The sequence below is a fragment of the Epinephelus fuscoguttatus genome, linkage group LG4, assembly GCF_011397635.1.
Source record: "Epinephelus fuscoguttatus linkage group LG4, E.fuscoguttatus.final_Chr_v1".
NCBI lineage: Eukaryota > Metazoa > Chordata > Actinopteri > Perciformes > Serranidae > Epinephelus > Epinephelus fuscoguttatus.
The window spans coordinates 10,458,333-10,483,001 of record NC_064755.1 but is presented as its reverse complement, the minus strand read 5'-3'; the positions used below and the strand labels follow the sequence as shown (position 1 = coordinate 10,483,001).

Genomic DNA, 24,669 nt, shown 5'->3' with positions numbered 1-24,669 from the left:
CTATCGCTTTTGGTCAGGGACACAATGTCACCATCTGACCACTGATTGCTGGGGTTACACTGCATTTTCTTTTTTTTTTTTTTTTTTTAAAAAAAAGCTTTGTTTCTTGTATGTAACCACTGCAGTGTTCCTTACCATTCTCCTTCTGAACCTCCCAATGTGAGTGCTGGATTGACGCTGGGTATAATGCATCTTGCAATAGAACTTTCCTGTAAAGGAAGCACACAAAAATCACAAATCCACAAAGCTTGTGTAGAATAAAAAAATCCTCTAAAAACACAATGAGACAATGCATTTCCAAATTTGAAATGATTTAAAGACCTTCCCAGGTGAGGTGACAACATCCATAGTAACAGTGAATCAAACGTACTGTCCTGTGAGTCAAAGATGTGCCCTCCCAGACGGAGCGTGCTGTTACAGACGTCACAGCGGAAACACTCGCGGTGGAAGAAGTAGCCCTCAGCGCTCAGCCTCTCCATCACGTACACACGCTTGGTGCAGAAGTGGCAGATGTCGCTGCCGCCGAGTCCGGGAGGGAAGTCCTTCCGTACCACACACTGAGAGGAAGAAGACCAGGACAAGGTTACAGAGATATTACATGCTGCCTTCAAGCCAAGTTTTTTAGGGTTGTTGATTATTCCTGAGATTCCTGCAAGTACACAAAAGTTAATCACAGCATGAGATGGTGAACTGTTCACAGCAGTGGCACCCATCATAGAAATTGTTGGAAATTAGTGCCATAAAATGATTCACAGGTTTTTCTATGCAGCAGAGGATGTTTCAAATATGGATGTTGCTGCAAAGAAGCTACATATTCCAAAACACGAATGGTTAACATACATCTTTAACTCAGCAGCACAGAAGATCTAAACCCAGTCTCAAGATGGGCACCCAAGATTAGTGTCACTAGTTCATTATCTGACCAAATGTTTCCCCTTCTGTTCCTGAGATATGGTGTTGAATGATTAACAGAGAAGTGTATCTGCAGAACATTATGGTGTCACAGTGAAGTTGATCTTTCATCTTTTGGACATATAATGTTATCACTTCATCATTCAACCAGCGTATGAATTTTTGAGTTATGGCCGAAAACATGTTTTGTGAGGTCGCAATGACCTTTGACCACCAAATTCTATTAAGTTTATCACTGATCCAAGTGAATGTTTGTGCCAAATCTGAAGAAACAACCTCTCAAAGTGGTCTTGAGATATCGCATTTACGAGAGCGAGACGAACACAAGGTTACAGTGATCTTGACCTTTGACCCCCAACATCTAATCAGTTCATGACTGAGGCCAAGTGGACGTTTGTGCCAAATTTGAAGAGATCTCCTTAAGACTTTTTCAAGAATGGGACAGACAGATGTCCATACGGAAGGACAGACAGACAACCCAAAGACATAATGTCTCTACCCACAGTTAGTGCTGGTCTGGGGTGGCTGTGGCTCAGAAGGTAGAGCGGAACAGAGCGGAACATTGGCAGTTCGATCCCCAGCATCTCCAGTCCACATGTCAAAGTATTGTTGGGAAAGATACCGAATTCCAAATTACTGCACACTGGTGTGTGTGTGCGTATAAACTGAGCAGCAGGTGGCACCTTATATAGTAGCCTCAGCCACCAGTGTGTAAATGCGTGTGTGAATGGGTGAATGTGACATGTAGTGTTAAAGCACTCAAGTCAGCTCTCAAGTCAAGTGGAGAAAATAAATTTGTGCCAGGTCAGAAAATATAAAACTAGTATGTGAAATAAATCTCAACATCTCGAACATGGAATTTTAACATATCCAAAGTCCCATTTAAGGTCGTCAACATCCAATATTCTCATGTCACAAGAACCCAACACAAGTGACAATTAATTCTCCTCATAGATCAGGTCAAATAGTAGAAATCTGACATGAGTTTGACTTGAGGTTAAATCACATGGCTTAAATCCACTTTGAGTCACGACCATCAGCAATGTGGTGTGTGCATCAAGCTGATCGTCATCATCTAGTCTCTTCTAGCAAAACTCTTTAAACTAGTAGAGATGTTTTAGGGCGAGCAGTGGTTAAGCACAAAAGTTAGCAATAACTGCATGCAGATGTACAAGCTATCAATATGCAGACACAGTCAGTCCTCTGAAGCTTTATCTCATTTCTCTGTGGTGTGAAACCATCTCACGCTGCTGCAAACACATTAGCTGCTTTGCTGTTTTCCCCTCATGAAGGCAGAGCAGAACCCATTTACCCCTTCAGCCTTTAGAGCCCAAAATGCATTTTAATCACACTCAGTAATTCAGTAATGACATCTCTTCTTAATGATGCTGTTACTAGTTTAACATGTCAGCTGTATTGTAATTCTTTTTTAAAAAACAACAAAAGACCCTGAGCTGTGGGTTAGATCTGTCTCTGCAACACCCACATGCATCTTACCGGCGTGGCATTGGGCCTGTGGTCTGTCTCATACAGGATGGCCAGCATCTGAGCTTTAGCGTCTATGGCTGATGACACTTTTCCAACTGTTCGCTAACATTAACACCAGGGAAACACAGGTGCAAAGAGATGGAGGTAAATGAAAGAAGGAATAAGAAACCACAAACAGAAGTTAGAAAGAAGACAGATGGAAAAGCAGGAAATGTATGATTTACTTTGAGTTTATGGAAGTGCAGGTAACGACTAATACCTCCTTAATATAACTAGGAGCTCCAGTCGGACAACTCTCAGAGCGAACAATTGACTTTTGAGTGATTCCTCTAGGCTTCTCAAGAGTGCAGCTCCCATTGCACTAAATGAACACCAGAATGAACATCAGTTATGCAGTGATACACAGTTCATACGTGTCATATTAACACAGAGTGCCAACAACAATAAAGAATCCTTATGTTTTTCCTACATCCCTGTGAAGTTCTTTTTTTTTAATGTACCATCAACCCCTCCTGAAGCTGGGAATTAGAAATATGTGAACGCAATAAAGATAAAACAGAAATATGTGAGATTACTCTAATGATAATAAATGCTATGTGAAGTTATCACAGCCATAAATTTTTCTTGCAACGCTACATACCAGACTTTTTAACTTGATTTTACATCCCAGTGATGTACTGTGGATGTTTGTAGCTTCCAGAGAAAACTGTTACACTGTGTTTTAGTACAGGAATAACACGTAGTTGTGAAGTTAAGTTTAAAAAGTAAAGTTCTTATGAAATGTCTTCACAAAACTCAAAAATATTCTGGGCCTTGTTTCACAAAGACTTTAGATAGACATCTAAATTCATCTGATGCACAAAACTAGTTCTTGGCTAAGGTAAGTAGGGTTCATTGAATAATTTCTCAGTAAACTAAGACTTGTTCAAACTAAAAAACAAGGCTGACAATAACTGCATCAAACCACCCAGCTCCCTTCACTCTAGCAGAAAATGTTTTGCTTTTGGAATAATTCAGCCATTAGAAGACATTTCAGCCCAGTCAGCAGAAGAAAATGTTGCCACTGTACGTTTCTGCAAACCACAGATATGTTACATTTGTAAAAAAAAAAATTACCTTCCATATCAACATTTTGACAGTGTCATTTGATTACATATATAAGCCCTCAAGAGGTGGTGGGAATGGTGGATGGTGTGGCACCAAGGCGCATCAGCTTTCAAGCTGCAGACCACTGTTGAACACCAACAAACAGCATGTTTTTAGTAGCAATTGTGCTACCAAAAGTGGTTGTTTTTAAGCAAACCATCACTGCTTTCCCAGCAGCTATTGTGGCACCAAAAGCTGGTGTTGTTTAGTGACCTGTCACCCATCACTGTGTTTCCAGCTGTGACTGTGCTACCAAAAGTGGGTATTTTCTAGCCAGCCATCACTGCATTTCCAGCGGAAATTGTGCCACCAAAAGTGGGTGTTCTTTAGCGAGCCACTGTTTTCCAGCGGCAATTGCACCAAACACAGTGCATTTTTTCAGCGAGCCATTGCCATATTTCCAGCTTGAATTGTGTTTTTAGTGAGCCATCACTGTGTTTCTAGCAGCTACTGTGCCACAAACATCAGTTATTTTAAACCAAAACATGATCTTCTCCTAAACATAACTAAGTAATTTTTGTGCCTCAACATAACCACATGTCACTACAGTGGTCTGGCGCAACGCCTGCATCTCTGCTGACGCCACATCAAACCGCCTATCCATGTCAAGCTCCATTTTACCCTCACTCGTGAACAAGCACCAGAGATACGTGAACTCCACTCAAAAACACAAGGCACAAAAACTCCATCTAATATTGATCTTCTCATTAGCTTTTATTCATTCTACTTTGTCTAATGCTCCCTGTGTGAGTGCACCTCTCACAATGATGTCACTTGGAAACTTGTCTATATGTAGAGGAATCAAACTGTTGAAAATATTTGACTTTGGCAACTGCTAGTGGTGGTATTAACAGGAACACCCACACTAATTTCACCAAGATTGTGCCATTTTATTAAAGCTTTCACCTTCAGAATAATCCAAAAGACGCAATTATGAGAAAAACAATTGTCTTGTAGGGCCTTTAAATGTCACATTACTCATTTGTTTGCACACTAACAGCCACGTCAGCCAATTGAATCTCTCTATAAAAAAAGTGATAAAAATCCTGGACAAAAAGCAATTAACATATCATCATTGTGCTATCCTTCCAAAGTACAAGCTACTAAACTTTGAAAATTTCAAAAAATTCAGAGTTGCCTGTGAACACATTAAACAAATGACAATCGATAACTCCTCAACTCGAACTACTAGAGTCACTGTTAGAGGTGACTGCGAGGTGCCACTGAGACGTACCACCTTTGGTCAAAATGCTCTGTCTTTCAGAGGAAGCACTTTATGGAACACCTTACCACCCTCAATCAGAGAAAGCTCCAGCTTTGCTATTTTCAAGGGTCACTTAAAAGTGTGGCTCAGAAATAATCAGATATGTAATCATAGGTAGTATATCCTTCACTCAAATACCAGCATGTAGCACTTCATGGGCATAGTGCAATATCACCTGCACTTAGCACTTTGTGAAATGTGACTGTTGGTTGATATTGATAACTATGTATCAGCACTAGCACTTATTGCGGAAATACTTGAAAACTGTGGTTTATGGGCATTGTACAATAACTCCGATATTGAATCCTATGTGGACTCAATTAATTACTGTTTATTGTCTTTTTTTAATATCAACATGGGCATTGTGCAATAATTTAAATATAGAGTATTTTATATGGACTCAAATTATACTTCATGACTGTTGGCGTTTATATATTCATGTCAGCATCTGCACTTTAGATGAAATACGTAATTAACAATTCGTAATTATGGGCATCATGCAATAACCACAGCACATAGCACTTTATCTGGACTCAATTTCATACTCTGGACTGGACAGACATTCAATTCAATGGCCCCGGTTCTTGATGTTTGTAAACCATGTTGTTATGTTTTCTCTTATAAGGTATGTATTTTTTTTTTCTCCTTTTGTCCTCGGTGATCTAATGTATTCACTATCACATGTTTTTCTTCCTTTCCTTTCTTCTAACGTTTTTACTACTCTGTAAAATCAACCTGCCAAGGGACTACGGATGAAAATTAGCCCGGGGCTATAATCCGGCATATTTACATGCAAATGTTCAATAATGTGCACTGTCCCTTCTAACTTAAATAAATAAATAAATAAATAAATAAATAAATAAATAACCACATGTTGACCAAAGCATTGTTGAAATGCAAAAGAAACATTATGTTTCAACATATCCGCTACATAATAATGTACAAATGTTACATATCCGTGGTTTGCACAATGCCAACATTTATACTGGCACTTGGGCTGAACATTTTACTGGCCAAAGTCAGTGAAAAGTGTGACAATACAAAACACTTCCTGCAACATAAATCTCAGTGCAGTGCAGAGCTGTTGTAGAGCTGTGGCACAGTATTTCTGCCTACTTAGCAGTCAGGCGAAGGATCATTTCCTGGGGGGAAAAAATGACCAACAATGCCATCACTGCTGTATATTTCCAACAGGTTAATGCCCTCTTTAAGAACCAAATCCCCCCTGAGTGCTACACAACATTGTGTTATGTGTTATACAAGTTATGAGGTCCTAAAGAGGTCCTTTTTCATGTCATTTAGTACCACTGGGTAGCAGGTCTCGCTGGAATTGTTACTTCAATGTTAGCTAACTTTGTCTAAAAGGCTAAAGAAAAAAGAGAATATGGATTTTTATCAATTTGTTTTGTTTTCTCTTTTAAATTACACCTATATATGTAAGAAAATTCTTAATTTTGCTGTAGACAAGGGGATTTTAAATTATAATAATATCTAATTTTGGAGCTTATGATGATTTGAAAATGTATGTGCTGCGCTCTGGATCGGGTTTCTACAACCATGTGGGCTGAGCATATCTGTATGCAAGACACAAGTAGAAAAACAATAGAATAAAATCTGGGAACCTCTGGAAGAAGGATACATTCACTGGAGATCTACAGATTATCAGTGCTTGACTTGAGGGCTATTATGAATAAAGAAATTGTTACCTTCATCTGATAATTTTTGGCTAACTTCTTATCGTCAAATGCCTCCTGAGCAGTTTCATGGACCTTCTCTTGCTCACTTTCCAGATTATTTGAGGAGTTCTCATACATCCTCTCATAGTGTTCCTTGTGCAGTAAAGAAACTGGACGGGGAGGTGAGCTGCTGTGTCCATTTTCACAGATAGAATCAAAGAGGGGAGAGGAGATCTCCTGGCTCTCTTTAAAGCAAGCTGAAGAAGGTGCAGCAGAGGTTTTATTGTTGCTTGAGGAGGAATCAACAAGAAGAGAAGAGATTTGCTCTGGTTTTTCAGAGGCAGTGTAAGACGAGGGAGCAGAGGAGTCTTTCTGTATCTTGTCCTTGTGCCCAGCAGTGTACAGAGAAACAGGGGAGAAACCAGCCTGGGCAGTGGGGTCAGGGACAGGGTGGACTACAGAATAGACTGAGGAGCTCTTAGTTACAGAAGCAGGAGGAGGTGGGGACGAGGACGGAGGAGAAGAGGTTGATAGTTCTGCCTACAGAAGAACAGACAGAAGACTGAGTAGAAAAGAAGGGTGCAACTGGAGAGAAAATAACTTGATCACATCAGAATAAAAGTTCAGTGAATTTCACATGGCCAAGTCAGCGAGAGTAAAATCAGTTTGGATGCTTTTCTACAAAGTAAAATGTACACAGTTTTTATGAGGCTGTAGAAGTTTGGGTTTTGAACATTCAGTTTCAAGTTGTGCAATTTCAAAAACTTTATTATCAAGTATTTTTTAGGATTCATCAGAAAAGTTTAAGAACCAATATTCAATTATTCAAATAGTACAAATTCAACAAGCTAGTCAACGTTTAAGTCAAGATTAAATATCCAGTTGCTCAAACTGACCTGGTTCAGCCACAAAAATGCAAGATGTGAAATTCAAATCAGAACATCCAGGATGCAAAGCAAAGAGCTGCCAAGTGTAATAATACTAACTGGTTCTTAAAACTTTCAGACGATGCAAATCTCAAAATCTCAGTGCCATCAAAGACAAGGTGACAAGACAAGACTCAGGTGGACAACTCAAAGACAGCTCAGCAAGTGTCAACTGTAACACAAGGAGCTATCATGCATTGTTTAATAAGTCTAACATGCATGCTGTTATTGTGAACATGCAGTTGTCTCAACTATGACATTGGTCAAGCATGAAAAAGTGGTTGGTGCAATACACAACCTGTGATTCAGACAGAGGAGAGAGAGGAGCAGGAAGAGATTTGATTCGTATGGACGCAGGAAACATGGAGGAGAGGAGGGCGGCTCTCTCCTTTATGCTCCTCCCACTAAACTCTTTAGTGGACAGTTTCTGGGCTTTGCTCTGCACATACAGCAGGTGGTGGCGAAAATCAGAAGAGAGCAAAAATTAGCTGTAACCACATTGTTTGTAAAAGTTGTGATGAAGAACATTGTACAGAAGTGGCCTGAATATCACCTGCTGCGTTGACTCCTCTGACCTCTCAGAGGAACAATTGATATCCGAAGCAGACAGAGAAGAAGCAGAGAAATATCTGGCTGTCAGGTCAGGAGAGGTGCGTTCTGGATAGTAATGCTCAGTAACATTAGGGCTTGGTGAATGGGGAGGGCTCTTAAAGTGTGTGGGCGAAGGAGAGCGACTGTAGCTGCTCCGAGGGTGAGGAGATTTGGGGGAATAGTGGAAAGCGTTTTGCTGAGCCACAGCGCTGGGATTCTCCAGTAAGCGGAGGTAGATGGAGGGCTGGAAACATGAAGAAGAGACAGGGAGCAAGAGGAAACAAGAGAGTGTGGGTTTACAGTTATACATACAGAGCCACAAATAGCTGTTAATAAATAATATAACCCATCCACTCTCATTTACAACAGAAAAAGGTGAGAAGATTTCAGAGGGACGTGTACCTGCCACTTAGGGCGAGAGGGAGGCAGAGGAGGAGGAGGGGGGACATTCTTAGGCTTTGCAAAACGGGGGTTGTCTATCTCCTCCAGGTCCTCATCCTCCTCTTCCTCATCCTCATCCTCTGAGAGAGGAGGTGGAGTCGTGAAAGGAGACAAAGAAGGAGAAAAGGAGGGATTGGATGGGTCCTCATCAGACTGATGCAAGCAGCAGAGAAAAGGAAAGGAAAAGGGACAGCAAAAAAAAGGAAAGGAAAAAGTATGAAAGACTGAGCATACATGACACATGATTTGGCAATAAAATACAGGTATTGAGCAACGTTTTCAACAGAATAACAGTCAATACAGTGGCAGTGATTTGGATGTAAATGGATGTTGGATGTAGGCATCAAGACAAAGGCCTTCCAGTCCATATTCTATGTTACGTTTTTGCTACCATATCTGTCTAAGACCAGTGTTTCTCAAATGAGAGTACATATAGCCCTTGGGGTATTTTGCAGTACTGCAGAGGGTATGTGAGATTTTTAAAAAATATTATTTTAGAAAATATCAGTCATGCATAGTTCCTGTGGGAGGTTTACAGAAAAATGATGGAAAAGTTTTGAAATTTCATTTAAAAACATGTGGAAACCCTGCATTATTATTACTTTTGTTGATTTCTGAATAGGGAATATTTAGTAATCAGTAAGCTGTACTGACACACACCTGCAAGCAGTGTGCTTTGAGTAGGGCTCTGTGATTACATCTACTGAACCTTGAGTATGGAAGCAAACCATCAGCCATAATCATTTTAATCTTATAGGCAATTTAATATTTAACTATCACATTTAACCACTACTGTGTACTCAGCGTTGAAATGCAGATGCCACTGAATTCATAGCATTGAAATATTTTACTTTCTACATTTATGGTGCTCTGAAAATCCCCTATTTCAAAATATTTGATTCATTAATTAAAAAAAAATCTCAGTGGCCCACATATTCAAACTAACTAAACAGAAAAAAATAAAAATAATAAACTTCAGACATTTAGGTAGATAAATAAGGTATTCAGTAGCTTATTCAAATTAAATTTCTTTGTATCCATGCTAAAGTTAGTCAACTGCAGTGAGAGTGGATTCCTCAACTCTCGATGAAACTTATAAATGGGACGAGGAACGGAGAGCAAAACCTAATCTTTACGTAAAAAAAAAAAAAATCACATACATAATAGAATACACCAATATTATATGGGACAGTAATCAGGCTTGCCGCCTCTCACCTTCGGACGAATCTTTGCAGTCGAGGAGTTCTCCTCAAACTTGGCCAGCAGCTGAGTTGCCATGGAGCGGACTTTGTTCTCACGCAGCTCCCCATCCTCACCAGCGGGGGGCGCACTGTGACAAGACAACTGATGCCATGTATTGCAGAGGTGAGAGGAAAAAAAAAAAAGAAGCAGGGAGTGGGATCAATTTGAAGCACATACTTTATCATATATCTGTCACTTTGGACAATGATTATAACTAATGTTTAGAAATTTTAACTGGAATATTTTAGCTCCCCTGTTGGACCTACCTCTGTGAGGTAGTGGTTGCCCTTTCGCTGTCTCTTGCTAACAGAATCCTCGTCCGGTTTGCTGTCATCCTGCGAGAGTAGACATTACAATTAAGATAAGTTGAATCATGAGGTTTCCATCCTCCATGTTCACATCAACAAAGAGCCACTAAGATTGTTATTAGTATAAAAGCTGAAACTGCACACTAAAACATCAAGAATCCCTCTAATCATCGTGCAGATTGACGGCTCGCGTTCATGATTAGATAACACGTTCATTACAAAAGCATGCTTTGATCTCTTGTGTTGGCTTTAGCTTATCTAATCAAGACCTCAGTGACCGAATGCTGTACTGCTGATGAATGAAAAGGGAATGTAACAGTATTTTGCTTTACCCTGGGCATCCTCTTCTTGGACTGAGGCAGGTTCAGCACTTTGTGGTTGGTTTTAGCTGGATAGCCTTCACTATTCTCATCTGGTTCTCTTGAACCTGGAATATAAACACAAGTCATTCATGTTCAGAACAATTTACTTCACACAATTTAATCTCACATAAAGATACTCAACACTGAAAAGGTATTCAGCAGGATACTTTTTAAGATAAAGACCACACAGATAGGTTCCCCATTTACAAACAATCAAGGACACACTCACAGCAGTGGGGTTAACAACACACACAAATGCTATAGTATCATGATAGCTAAAACTAATGCTAAAAACTAATGACATGTTTAGGTGAGGTAAGGTGATTTTTCTTATGTGGTACTTATCCTCACATTTCCAGAACTTTTTCATTGCACTCCTCACATTGACAGACATCAGTCAGTTTCTTACTCATCAGTTTCTGTGAAAAACTATTAAACACTTTATAAAAATCTGCCTGGTTTGCTCGATGCTAATGCTATCATGCTGTCTGAGCTAAAAGGGAGGTTTTCTTTTGGGGATATTGGACGTTTGCCACATATTACTCTTGTTATTTTGAGTAGTTTAAGGCACAAAAATCCATCCATCCATTTTTGTATCTGCTTATCTGGGGCTGGGTTGAGGGGTCAGCAGGCTCAGCAAGGTACTCCAGACCTCCCTCTCACCAGCACACTTTACAGCTCCTCCTGGGGGATCCCCCAGCATTCCCAGACCAGATGAGATATATAATCCCTCCAGCATGTTCTGGGCCTGCCCTAGAGCTCCAGTTGAACGTGCCCATAAAACCTCTACTAGGGGGCACCCAGGAGGCATCCTGATTATATGCCCGAAACCACTTCAACCAGCTTCTTTCGACCCAATGAGTAGCGGCTCTACTCCAAGCTCCCTCTGGATGCCTGAGCTCCTCCCCTATCGCTTAGGCTGAGCCGAGCCACCATAGAGAGGAAACTCATTTCAGCCACTTTTATCCACAATGTTATTCTTTCGGTCACTACCCAGAGCTCATGACCAGGTGAGGGTTGGAGTGTAGATGGACCAGTAAATCGAGTGCGTTGCCTTCAAGCTTAGCTCCCTCTTCACTACAGCGGTCTGGCGCAACGCCTGCATCTCTGCTGACGCCACATCAAACCGCCTATCCATGTCAAGCTCCATTTTACCCTCACTCGTGAACAAGCACCAGAGATACGTGAACTCCACTCAAAAACACAAGGCACAAAAACTCCATCTAATATTGATCTTCTCATTAGCTTTTATTCATTCTACTTTGTCTAATGCTCCCTGTGTGAGTGCACCTCTCACAATGATGTCACTTGGAAACTTGTCTATATGTAGAGGAATCAAACTGTTGAAAATATTTGACTTTGGCAACTGCTAGTGGTGGTATTAACAGGAACACCCACACTAATTTCACCAAGATTGTGCCATTTTATTAAAGCTTTCACCTTCAGAATAATCCAAAAGACGCAATTATGAGAAAAACAATTGTCTTGTAGGGCCTTTAAATGTCACATTACTCATTTGTTTGCACACTAACAGCCACGTCAACACCAGACTAACACTTAAATTTAGCTGAACTGTTCGCTGCATGAGAACAGTGGACAAAGAGTTATACAATCAGTACAGTGTGAGGAGGGTACATTTTTAGACTAGAGATATTAAAAGACCATTAGAAATTAACCAAAACCCACTGATGTAACTTTGCATAACAACTTACATTACCCAAGGCCATCCTAGCACAATGGCACACAGTGTGCACATTGTCACAGTCTAAATATAACCAAATCATACACTTAAGCTCCAAGAATGTCTGCTAGGAAGTTCCCACCAAATGGACTGTAAAATGGTCCGCTGAAGGTAAATTATTTTCCCAGCCTCTCAAGAGGTGTGGGTTGCAGCGTGGTGACAGCAGTGTGGGTGACACAGAGGTCCACGGGACATTAACATTAAAGCACGAGAAGCAAAATGTGGCCGAAGCTGGAGCTTATAGCGGGTGTGTGACCGGAGCTGAAGGCCTCCAGAGTTACACGGAGTGACTGGATATGGCTTCCACAGACATAGCACACATACCAGTCATGTCTCTGGCAGGGACCAACCTGACCACGGTTGTGTGAGGTGCAACACTAGCTCACGGGTAAAATAGTCCCGAAGCCTTAGTTATTTCAAATACTACTGGGTCTATACTTTAAGAGAATGTACTGACTTTGAAGACCAAACTGACTGTGACCTCCATTAGCTTCTCTTAACCGTCTTACAGTTGTCTTCCCTCTCTATTAGTTTATAAAGGACCGGAGATCCTGTTTTCACAGCTTTTTTTGGTTGGATATAGTATTACACATTTTCTTGGTGGTTAGGGTGAAACTGTCCAACCGTGCACTGCATAGCCGGCCCACACCCTGCCCCATTCACATGTTATGTATGGCTGGATCCCTTTGTCATACACTGGAGTGAGTTTGCAAACTAACCATTTCCTTTTTGTCAAGCTTGGGTTGAGAAGTGAGAAAGGCTATTTTGGAAGCAATGGTTACAGTGGTGTTTGTAGTTTCCAGTTCCGTATATTACACAGCCTACAGTTCATACGTCTACTACTGAGGAATAATTATCTTAATATAAGGTCAACTTGGAAGTAAAAGGTTCTATCTGACATTTTTGTCATATCATTTTATTCCATGAAAACATATTAACATTATGTGGGGTATTTTTTAACTTGCGTATGCATTTTTGGACTTTTTATTTAGTAAACAAAAAGGTTCTATCTCCAGACTCAAACTTGACTCTACAAGGTTCTACTTGTGAGCCAATCAGCACTTTAAATGCACACTTATACTCCTTTTCCACCAACACAGAATTGCCCTGGACCAAAGGAAATAGACTTCAAACTAGAATTGCTGCTTCCCAGTTGTATCTCTGCAAACCAGTCATGTTGCAGCTACAGTTCTGTGAAAACATGGATGCTTCACACATCTTCCCCCCGCAGCACACAAGATCGAAACAATCGGCACAGTTTCAAGTTGGGCACCCAGGATTAGTGTCATCACTTCATCATTTTACCCAATTAGACTTTTGTGTGAAATGTTTGTGAACAGAAAATGTTGTGGCCGAACACATGTTCTGTGAGGTCACGGCGACCTTGACTTTTGAGCATCAAATTAGTTCATTCTTGAGTGCAAGTGGACGTTTGTGCCAAATTTGAAGAAATTCTCTCATGGTGTTCTTGAGATATCGTGTTCACAAGAATGAGACAGACAAGGTCACTGTGACCTTGACCCTTGACCCATGGCCACTGAAACTGAATCTGTTCATTGTTGAGGTGAGTCAATGTTGGTCTAAAATTGGAGGAAATTACCTCAAAGCATTCTTGAGATACTGCATTCACAAGAATGGGGCAGACAGACGGACAGATGGATGGACGTACAACCTAAAAACATAATGCCTCTTGCCACAGCTATTGCTGGCGTGGGGGCATTAAAAACCTCAACTATTCTCTAGTGCTTGCCTCACAATTTTAGCATTAGCTGCCAGACTAACATTAGGAAGCTAGCACTGGCTGGCTAGCATTGTAGCCTGGCATTTTTACTGCTTGCCTTCATGAGACCATTAATAAAAATCCTCAGCCTTGAGGTTCCTTATTTGTGTTGCATGACATTTTTTTCATCTCCTTACGTGGAGAATACAGTCCTGGTTAGATTCATTAGAGTGGCTGCTTACTGTCTAATCCCAAGAAAACTTAAATTAATTGTTTCTGTAATCACATGTTTAAAAACCAACATATTCCTACCTGACATTGACCTCTGCACTATACTTGACCTATTTTTTTTAATAAGAAAAAGATGATTCGTCCTAAAACAATAAAAAAAATGTTGTAAAAATGTCATGAAGGGCATTAAATTGAACTTCTTATCCAATTATCATTCACTGTCACTTCAACCAGAAAACATAACTTTCCATTGAGCTGTAGTCATTACACTAGAATTTATGAAAGAATAAATTATTATTTTACCACATTCTTACTCTCAGTACAAGGTAAATGCTTATGAGCTTCACAGCAGCTGACGAAATAAGTTGATCAAGACTGTTTTTAATCTGTGACAGAAGCAGGAAGGAGTCTCACGGTTGTTGTTTCCTGGGGAGTTCCTGAAGGCCTCGTAGAACTTGGAGAGGTAGAGAACCATCAGCAGCTTGTCTGGTTCAGCCTCCGCCGCCATCTCCTTACCGGTCGTCACTGGTTGGATGCCGAACTCTCGCTCGGCCAAGTCAAACGCCAACTGGTTGTTCCCTGCCACGTCCTCCTCGTTAAGAGAGTCATAGTCACTGAGAAAGAACAAAAGTAAAGTGAGGGGAGGTTAGTGTATGAGTTTCTATTGTTTCTTAAAACATCCTCCATATTTCTAGCACTGGCAGAAAAGAGAGATGATGAGGTGAGATAACAAGAACAAAAGAGAAGATAGTAAGGGGATTTTGCTTTATCTGATTTTATAATAAAAGTGATGTAGAAAAGTTCAAGTATTTGAGTTTCAGTTTCAGTTTCTCAGTCATATGTAGGTTCACACAGGGTCAACAGTACATTGAAACGTATTGGACGAGAGAACGCGTCAGCTCAGCAATAAAAGCACCAGACACAATAACGATCAAATAAGCCCAGAGACCATCTTATGATGGCATCAGCTGCAATACAGCAATCTGCCACTTAAACAATTGTGGGCCAGGGGAGTAAAGTGTGGGGGCCAATGGCCACTTCCCCACTTCCTACCCCACCCCATCATTTTGATCACTTTGTGAGCATTTTGTTATTCATAATATCTACGTCAGCCATAGCTAGCAGCTTAATGTTAACAGGCTGACATTTAGCGTGTCAGCTGGTAATGTTAGCACATTTAACATATTAACATAGCAATAGTTGGAGGACTGTTTAGCATGTTCGTTTGCATACATTTAAAATGCTAATATTTAGCATGTTACCATGTATGTATGTAGTTTCTGTGGTATCTGAGAGATCACAAATTGATTACTGTTCATCCTCTGAGGACCAAGAACGTGTTATGCGTCAGACTGGTGGATTGACCGCCCATTTTTACAGCTGCTCTGCTAGCGGAGCTCAAGACTGCTTTGTTTGACAGGTAAACACTGGAACCATGGAAAAAAACACCAACCATGCAAACATAATCGCTCAAGTACAAATCAGTCTTTGAATCACAGCAACCTGCTATGACAAGATTTACAGTAGATGACTTGTGTGTGATTCTACACAATGAGCCCTCCTCAAAGAAATGATGTCATTCCCCCTGATCACTCTGACACTTTTATTTGATTTCTCAGTTGTGTGTGAGCGGACTGGAAAAAGTGGGTCAGAGTTGACTTTATGATAGCCGGTTATTGAATGAGATTAATCAGTGGATAAGTTCATTACAATCACTTTGATGGAGTGTCAGCACCATCAAACAAGGAAATCAAATGAACTAGCGCCTTTCATTCCCCAGACATTAATTTTGTCCCATTCATTCATATTATTAAGCTGCTCAGTTTAAACAGAGCCAGTCTGGACTGGTGACTCTTCACAAGCCAACAGAAAACTGCCAAGACCTGAATAACCAACATTGCCATGTGTTTTCGAATTGGATTGTGTGAGCTTTTGTGTGTGTTCTTACATGAGCTCAGGCCTCTGGCAGTGTATGAGAGCGCAGAGGGCCAGGCCATTCCTCCAGGAAGATGTGAGGTTAGTTACGTCAACTCCCCTGTAGCCATGAGTCTGATTCTGACACCAGGTCAGCAGCCTGCTAGGACGCACCTCGGACTCTGCATGAGACAATGAGATCAACAATACCGTTAGCAAGGTCATGTCAGGTTGGAATTTGCCCTTCGAAATACAGCATTGACTCAATAAAACTCTGCATCTGAACACCAGTGACTTGTTGGTTTAACTTGAGCCTTGTGACTTGAAAGACTTGATTCACCTCCCAAGCCTAAAGCAGAGAAACCTTGGCAGTGAATTCGGAGACAGAGCAGATATTCAGGTCAGGGCACAAACTAGCCTGCTTACAGCATTCGCTGTGGTGTGTTTCAAAATGCATAACGGTAACTTCATGGCAGGATTTCAGGGTTAATCTGTGGAGTGAAGGAATGGAAATTTGCTTCATGGTTAATCTAACTTCATGGTAATTTTGGAGGCTGTAGCTGCTGCAGTGCTGTTTTGTGTCATGGTGTTTCTCATATTTAGCCTACAATCACTGATATGGATGGGATGGAGAAAATATTGAAACACCTGTTAGTATATTACAATACACGTCAACAGCTTGACAGACTGCAGCCTCCAAAATAACACAGAGGTGAATCAACCCCTCTCTAAAACCATTTTTAACAAAAACTGAGCATTATAACCTTCATGACTGTAGAAGTAAGTGCAGGGCTGGTGTAATGCTGCATTAGTTTTAGCTACATCGTACTCATCACCCTCATTTCAAGCAGCAGGAGACAGCAGACAGCAGGTGTTTCCATTATCAAACCCACTGTACACTACCTGCCCTGCACCAAAAAGAGATGGACGCAGTTAACGACTAGCAAGAGCACACATCGGAGAAGTTTGTCTTCAGGGCTTTCTACCACCAAGTTCTTTCTGACAGAAATCTAGCCCTTTAACCCACAGTATAATCTTTTTCCTAAGTCGTACCTAGGGATGGGCTTTCTGTAGGCAACCTTCTCCCAACAGCAGCTGGAGCAACAGCAGCAGCTGAAGAGCCAGATAATTTACTCAAGCAGGAGACCAAAATAGAGCCAAAAGGAGAGTGAATACTAGGCTTTCATTCAACAGGTAGCCAGATACATTACTTCAAATCAATACTTTGGTACCAAGTGAATGCCAAAATTCTGAAAAGGTGATGGTACTCATTTTTCTCCAGTACCAGTTCTCCAAAGTCTTGCTGTTCTGAGGAGCAGCATAAACACTTTCAGGTGTTGTAGTCTGCCATTAAATGCTAAAGGAAGAAGAACGCCTACCAGCATGGAAGAACAACAACATCTGGAAGACAGTGACAAGTGCAGCTGCTGCAACAGCTCCACCTCGACTTGTCGAAAAGAAAAGTGTGTTTTTCTGAGGCCAGCATTCCTCTTTAATTCCTCGCAATGGGAGTCCAGATAGTAACACTGTAGCAGCAGCATCACAAGGCCCTGAGCTTCTATTCTGTGCTGAGCACTGCAGTGACATCATATTGGGTAGTGAGAATTGTGGAATTTCACTGGTATTGGTATGCCTACTCCATATTAACACTAATATTGTTTTGGAAATATCAATAAGGCATTGTTTGTTTACAGCTTCACCATGACATCATAACATAAGAAAACTATAAAAGCACTCGGAGAAAATTTCATCAAAACCCGTTCAGAACTTTTTGAGTTATTTTGCAGACAAACAAACAGACAAACAGACCAACGCCAGCAAAAACATAACCTCCTTGGCGCAGGTAATAATATGTCAAGGTTGTGTTTACAGTTTATTTTGCTGCCCTAAGGGTCCTGAAACAATCTATTACTGCTGCTGTAACTTGTGACTAAACAATTATTTGTTCCTCTCAGAGAGAAACCTCCATTATAGAGAAGACAACATTCAGCTGCATACTGTTGTTGTTTAGCAAAGCAGAGCAGGTCAGCACATGTTTGTGAGAAGCATCATGTTTGACCCTCATGTGGGTGTAATGTTATCCAGCTGTATTGTCTGTGATGAGGTGTGTCAGCCTTTGACTAAGATAAGGCTAAAGTTTCCCCTCAGTGAAGGCTGGCGAGGCATTCACTATGATGTCAGCCTTTTTTCTCCAGTAAACTTAATTCAGGGGTACACTCCAGTTTGATGTAGACAGCATGTTCAAATGGCACAGCCTTTGTTACAGCAGCTAAGCTGTCATGCTACACTGTCTGGCTGAGTTAGAGTTGAGACAGTTTTATAAACAGTTGCTGAGTGTCTTAATTTCACTTAGAAAGGTATCAGCGAATGCTTCAATGCAGTGTTAATAGGGTTGTGGATGTATCTAATCTCAGCGGTGGCTCATAGGATGATCAGATTACCATTACAGCATGACAGAGAGCTTTGAAAGTAGAATACAGTCCCATCTGAGTAGTTGGCAGGATTCCTGACTGTTAATACTTTGTCTAAAGATATTCAGTGTGTCTATAGTCTGTTATTATAGCAGCATGAACACAAATCACACTATCCCTATAACCAGTTGATACATGCTCAGCACTGTCTCGCAATCATACTGAACCCAAAATGCTTTCTGAATCTTTATTTTGATATATTTTAGTGTCTTAAAATGAAGATCTACACTGAAAAACCAGAAGAAGAAAATCAAACTTTACTAACAGTTTTACAGACTTTAAAGGTGTATTTTGGCAAGATTCCAGTTGCAGTCGGCACGTAAACCTTGTCACTGACTAACTGCCTCATTTTCCAACTAGTGCAGTGCCTGTTCAAACACATGCCTGTACAGAACGGCAGAGTATTTTGGACACTCATACAAACAACTTCACACTCGTCACTGCACTTTTTAGGGTCCTGAGCAATAAACCTGGGCCAAAACCAGCTATAGATTTATTATGATGTTTAGATATGAAAAATATTAAATTATGTCTCTATTCTAACTTATTTTACCCTGACATCACTTACAAAATGCCCCAAAAGCACTTAAAATGACTCAGCAGTATGGTACTTAATTGTGTACTTCTGCTTTAAAGGAAAACATTGTAGAACATAACTTTAAGTATATTATGCTGATAATGCATCTTTTTTATGCAAAAATTTGAATCCTGGACTTTTACTGATCATTTTACTTCATAAAAAAGGATCTGAGTACTGCTTCCTCTACCACTGCCAATACCAACATCCCAGTTAGAGAAGGGTGAAAAGTAAAGCGAGACAGTCTGCGGCCCCCAAATCACTAAATCTGTCCCTGACAAATAGATAAAATAGACTAAGTAGAGGGTATTCATTTCTTAACTGGCAAATTAATTGCTCGCTTCAACATAACCACCTTGTTTATAAAGTCGTGCAAGGTATTTTGCTGCTGGTAACATTATTAGTATTTTAAGTTAGTATGACAGTCAGAAACACCAGTAAAATACACAACTAACATGTTCAACTGAGTCCTCAGAGCCCTGAAGCCCTGCCACCACTAAAGCTGAATAATATTGAACATGTTATATGTCCAAATTGCACCAAATTTGAGACTGTACATCCTTGGTTCTCCAGTAAATCACCTGCCAAGTGTGAAGTAGATCAGATGAATGGTTCTCAAGAAATGCAAAGGACACACATACATACACACATACAGAGATACTTTGCTGTATAGTTAGATATCATAGAGGTTCAGACAGCAGATGAGATAGAGACAAACATCAAACATACTAAGTGAGCAAAGTTAAATCTTGGACCAGTGGGGAAAGCCACATTACATCATCTAACACAAATCACACCTTTTTTTTTCTTATAGATCATTATTTTCAAATCTCAATATTTTCATGGACAATGACACTGAATGTGTCAGACAGCCATCAGGAATAAATCACCACATTGTGTTTGGAGGAATAGTCATTCTCACCTCTTCTGGACAAGTTCACTGATCTACGTGTGGGTCCTCCTTTTTCCAGATGACATGAGTCCTGTTGGCCATCAATGAACAGGTGACGCACCTGAGAGAACAAAGAGGCAGAGAGAGAGAAAGTCAAAGATATGTAGGGAAATATTAATTAATATGAAATTATTTTAAACTTGATCAAACATTGTTTAACAAAATCACAGGGACACTTAGTCATTGCAAACGCAAACAGTAGGATTTAGAGGATTTGCAGTTGACACAAATCTCTTTGGAGCCCCATTAGCTGCATGTGGTTGTTAGCTGGCAGAGCTAATAAAGGAATATAGTCATCGTTAACAACTCTACAAATGTTAATTGGGACACCCATCAGGGGTGCCCTATGAGCTCGCTCCTTTTTGCATTTGCCATAGAGCCACTTGCAATCTCAACATATAGCAGGGATGTGGAGGGGAGTCTTGAACAAACCAAACATGCTGACAACTTACATCTATAAGTGCTTTCTTTAGTTTCCTTCCTTATTATATAAGTGTTGGACTGACCTGGTGTGGGCGTACACAGCTGGAGTTGAGGTTGGGGTAGCGGGAGGCAGGGTCAATGCTGTACTGTTCAAAGTTTTTACTGATGTTCTCCGTGGTGGTCTGAGGCAGCAGGCGGTAGATGCTCTCCCTGTAGGGACAACAGCACAGATATAACTGGTAGATTCAAGACAGTGCAGCTTCATAGATTTTTTTAGATTTGTGGTCAGCTGATGGTAAGCCAATTTGCCTTTCACGTTTTCATGATTCTTGTGTACAAGTACAAACTTTGGACTGACAGCGGAGCAGGAGGAAAGGTCATAAGGTCACTATAAACAATAGTTTTCATCCTTTGAGGAGCATGAACGTCCAATTAAAGGGCACGGAGGAGCTAGAAGACAGCGCATGTATATGGTTCATCCTCTGTGAAGCATGAATCTCCTAAGTAAATGTCATGGTAATTTGCCTATTTGGTAACTGATTAGTAAAAGTAAAGTATAATTTTAAAGTAATAAATGGTCAGAGAGTCAACAACAACCTCTCTTGTCCTGTGGGGAACATGTATACGCAGTAATAAGCGTCTGGCTAGTAGCTGCCAAGTTGTCATGCTTTGTTATTACAAGATACTGAACCCCAAATTGCTCCCAATGGCACAGCTATCGACTTGTTTTCAGCTGTATGAAATGCAAAGAAAATCTACCTTGCTTATCTAAAGTTAGAGACAACAGACAGCACACCTCTCAGCCAGTATTTCCAGAGGACTCTTGCCCTGCGCCCAGCCCCTCACCATCCAAGCACTGTCAAAGGCTGCCAGAAAACCCCGAGCACAACCTGTACCCATCGGCCAGAAGGGCTGCAAACAGAGAACATGATGTCAGCTTGAGCGCACACAAGCTAAGCCTCAGTCAGGGCAGAGGCCAGATTATCAAATAACTCTGACAACAGACAAACAACACCCACTGTCACTGCTACCTCATACCTCAAGCAGACTGTCTCCCACCAGTGCGACCAGGAGCTGATGTCCGTGTTTGTCCCTGATCAAGGCGGCATTCTCTGAGGCGTACATGCTGGTGAAGTCAAACATGGCTACATCTGGTTGCCCGTAGTGGTTGATGGCGTAGTCGAGGGATGGCAGCTGGTAATTTGTGCCGAAGTCGGCTGCCTCACGGGCGTAGGAGAGCAATGATTCCTGGTTGACGTTGTCAGCGCTCAGCAGGCGCTCCGTTTCTATGTAGTCCTGTATTTAGAGGAGGGGAGGAAGGTATAAGGCATACATCATACAGGCATTAAACTAAATGATTTAAAGCTGCACTGATCAATACTTTTTTGTAAACTATGGCTCAAATGACCAAGTGTAACATTTAAGGGGCCACTTTTAGAGGAAACCCAGAAAATTATCACCTGACTGTGCTGTTCCTGTCAGCGTTATTGAACTTTTTAGCCTCTTTAAGCTAAATTCTTTTGGTTTTCTAGCCTAAAAACTCCAATCTTATCATCCTTTGCTTCCAGCAGCAGCAGCCAGTTGTTTGCAATTCAGACAAATGGCGGACAGGCAAAGTTAGCAGCTGGCTTGTGACTTTCCCCTGAATCATCGTCCCATGTTTTTATCAACATAAAACTTCCTGTGAACCACCACTGTTTCACATTTCTCCAGAAATGAAATCAAAAACAAATTTAGACTGGTGTGTTTCTCTGCAAGGGGGAAATAATGACAAAACCAAGTTAGTCAGTTTGTTAAATCAGTGAGCTATTATCACTGATGAGGCCTCTGAGGCTTTGGCCACATGTATGCATGCTGCCTCACAGCTGACGCACTGAGATATCACTCTGCACTAATGGGCAATGTAAGATGAGATGGAGACCACTGAGGGCACAGTGAGGCAGGGTTTCAACACCTGCGTGTGTGTGTGTGTGTCTGTGTATGTGTGGGTTACTGAAAAATAAAAGACAGTCCGCATGTGTATGCTACTGAATCTCAAGCAGTTTTTTTAATGCTTACCTGCATGTGTGTGGTGTATATTTTCAGATGGTTGTCCTGGCAAGTTCTGGGTGGAAGGTTTAACAATATTTCACCCACAACGCCATAATAATACCCTAATTTATACTGTCTAACCTCTTCCAACCTTATCCTTAACACCGGAGCACCCCAGGGCTGCATTATAAGTCCCCTACTATACTCCCTGCACACACAAGACTTTGTAGCCACTTCCAACTCCAACACCATCATCAAGTTTGCCAACAACGACACAGCTCTGATGGGCCTGAATGAAAAAGCCTACCTGAAAGACGTAGAGGATCTGACCTGCTGGTGTCAGGACAACAATCTACTTATGAATGCCAGCAAAACCAAGAAGATGATAGTGAACTTTGGGAAGAAGCAGCACACGAACTACGCTCCTCTTAATATTAATAGGTCCTCTTGCTTCAAATACCTTGGTGCCCACCTCACTGAGGGCCTGACCTGGGTGCTACATACTGACTCACTGGTGAGAAAGGCAATTCAGGAACACTAGAGGAAATTTCAGGTATCACCTCAACTAGTGAGGAGTTTTTACTCCTGCACCATCGAGAGCATCGGGATAGGAAACATCATAGCTACGGAAAAAGCACCACACAAGACATTTGATAGGCAGTGCTCTACCCTGCTTGAGAATATCAATAGCAGGGACTGCAAGAATAACACCAAGAGAATCATTAAGAATCAGACCACCTGGTTAACGGCATTTTCTCTTTGTTGAGGTCAGGTACAAGGTATTGCATACACCAGGCCAACACTGACAGTACTAATATACTGGCTGTACTGCTGTATTTACATATGCGGGTGTACACTCACATTTATGATGACTCCTTTGTCCAGCAGACTGTGCTTCTTTGCCGTCATGACAAAGTAGTGGGTGTTGTCTTTGTAGTAAACTATGTTCTCCAAGTCAATTCCTGAAAACAGCAGCAGGGTTACTTAACTAATGGCACTTCAAATGCTGCAAGAAGGAGCAATTAGAGTGGGAGAAGCAAACAGACAGCCCTGCATAGTGAGTCTTTATAGCATGGGTTGCTAGCGCCACGCTTTTTTTCTACTTCACCTGTCTCCTCCTTGAGTTCCAGAAAGAACTTCTGGTTAAAGATGAAGGCCACCCCACTGATTTCCTCCACTTTAGCCTCTGCCGTGGTGTTCCTGTTGACAAAGTTGGCTGTGATGGCGATGGCCAGCTTCCCTCGAAACTCTTTACGACCGAATCCTGCCGCAAGAGAAAGACAAATCTTAGCAATGAATCAAACCTTTGGTAACAATATTTCATTAATGGCTAATTTTTAAGTAATATGAGAATGGGTACAAAGTCAAAGTTGGATTCAAGAACAATATTTAAAGAGTAGCTGACCCTCCAGGCTCCAGTAGGCCTACACAAAAGGGAGTTTCCCAGCAGTAATGGAGACAGACTACTTATGGAGTCGACCATTTATTCTGAGAGAATGTTTACTTTTTCTGTAATCAGTAACTTTATGTGTCAGCAAACATATGCACAATGCATATTCCACACACACACAAACACACACACAAACATGGATGAGCATGCAACAAAGCTCTCAAACACTTCATAAACCAGCACACACACTCACACACACACCGCTGACCCCCATCCAGGCTATTAAGCTTCCACTTGAAACTATGTCAACAGGAAATGCTTGACCCAGTGACTAAAAGCAGCTTTGCAACACCCACCTCTTTTTCAGTAAAAATAACAAACAGTGCTTTGACTGCAGTGTAAAATTGTCCAATAAATGTAGGTCAAGAACAAACTTTTTCTCAGGACTCATTTTAAACCAGAACACCCACTATAATTTACACCCACAGCATCGCTCTGGTTTGTCAGTTCAAGTTTTCCTTTTTTCTCACCATCTAATGTGTTTTTACGTCCATCGGCTCCAATCACCACATCAAAATCAAAGTCCGAGACAGGATGACTGGAGGGTCGGACTTCTGCTCGCCACCCAGGACCTGAGGAAGAACACAACAAACCAGCTCAGCCCACTCCTATCATGTTGTTTTTCTGACCTCACAAGGTTTATTAGGCAGTGTTGTAGTACTTGAGACTGGTCTTTGCCTGAAGACAACTTTTTGAAGGTCTCAGTCTTGTCGCCTCATTTTTACTCGGTCTTGTATACATGCGCATTATCACACACATCACATCACATCAGTCACAATCAGCTCTGATCTAAGGGAACTCCC

At 41.2% G+C, this 24,669-nt stretch overlaps 1 protein-coding gene across 8 annotated transcripts in view; it reads right to left on the bottom strand.

Moving 5' to 3' along the window:
* The window catches only part of mical2b (microtubule associated monooxygenase, calponin and LIM domain containing 2b), an 81,369-nt gene that overhangs the window by 20,192 nt on the left and 36,508 nt on the right, over positions 1–24,669 (bottom strand). For 7 of the 8 annotated variants that reach the window (XR_007449121.1, XM_049573602.1, XM_049573606.1 and 4 more), the window contains exons 5-24: positions 24,337–24,438; positions 23,525–23,680; positions 23,278–23,378; positions 21,424–21,681; positions 21,182–21,297; positions 20,469–20,595; positions 19,933–20,023; positions 15,997–16,144; positions 14,463–14,662; positions 10,327–10,421; positions 9,953–10,021; positions 9,660–9,788; positions 8,406–8,597; positions 7,966–8,247; positions 7,711–7,851; positions 6,517–7,026; positions 2,660–2,761; positions 2,410–2,502; positions 371–557; positions 136–209 (exon numbers count right to left, since the gene is read on the bottom strand). Coding sequence is in view for 7 of the 8 variants with exons in the window: in XM_049573602.1 (XP_049429559.1) it covers positions 136–209; positions 371–557; positions 2,410–2,502; positions 2,660–2,761; positions 6,517–7,026; positions 7,711–7,851; positions 7,966–8,247; positions 8,406–8,597; positions 9,660–9,788; positions 9,953–10,021; positions 10,327–10,421; positions 14,463–14,662; positions 15,997–16,144; positions 19,933–20,023; positions 20,469–20,595; positions 21,182–21,297; positions 21,424–21,681; positions 23,278–23,378; positions 23,525–23,680; positions 24,337–24,438 (3,173 nt within the window). In the remaining variant the exon portion in view is untranslated. The remainder of the gene's footprint in view (positions 1–135; positions 210–370; positions 558–2,409; positions 2,503–2,659; positions 2,762–6,516; positions 7,027–7,710; positions 7,852–7,965; positions 8,248–8,405; positions 8,598–9,659; positions 9,789–9,952; positions 10,022–10,326; positions 10,422–14,462; positions 14,663–15,996; positions 16,145–19,932; positions 20,024–20,468; positions 20,596–21,181; positions 21,298–21,423; positions 21,682–23,277; positions 23,379–23,524; positions 23,681–24,336; positions 24,439–24,669) is intronic. The other variant, XM_049573603.1, reaches the window with a different exon arrangement.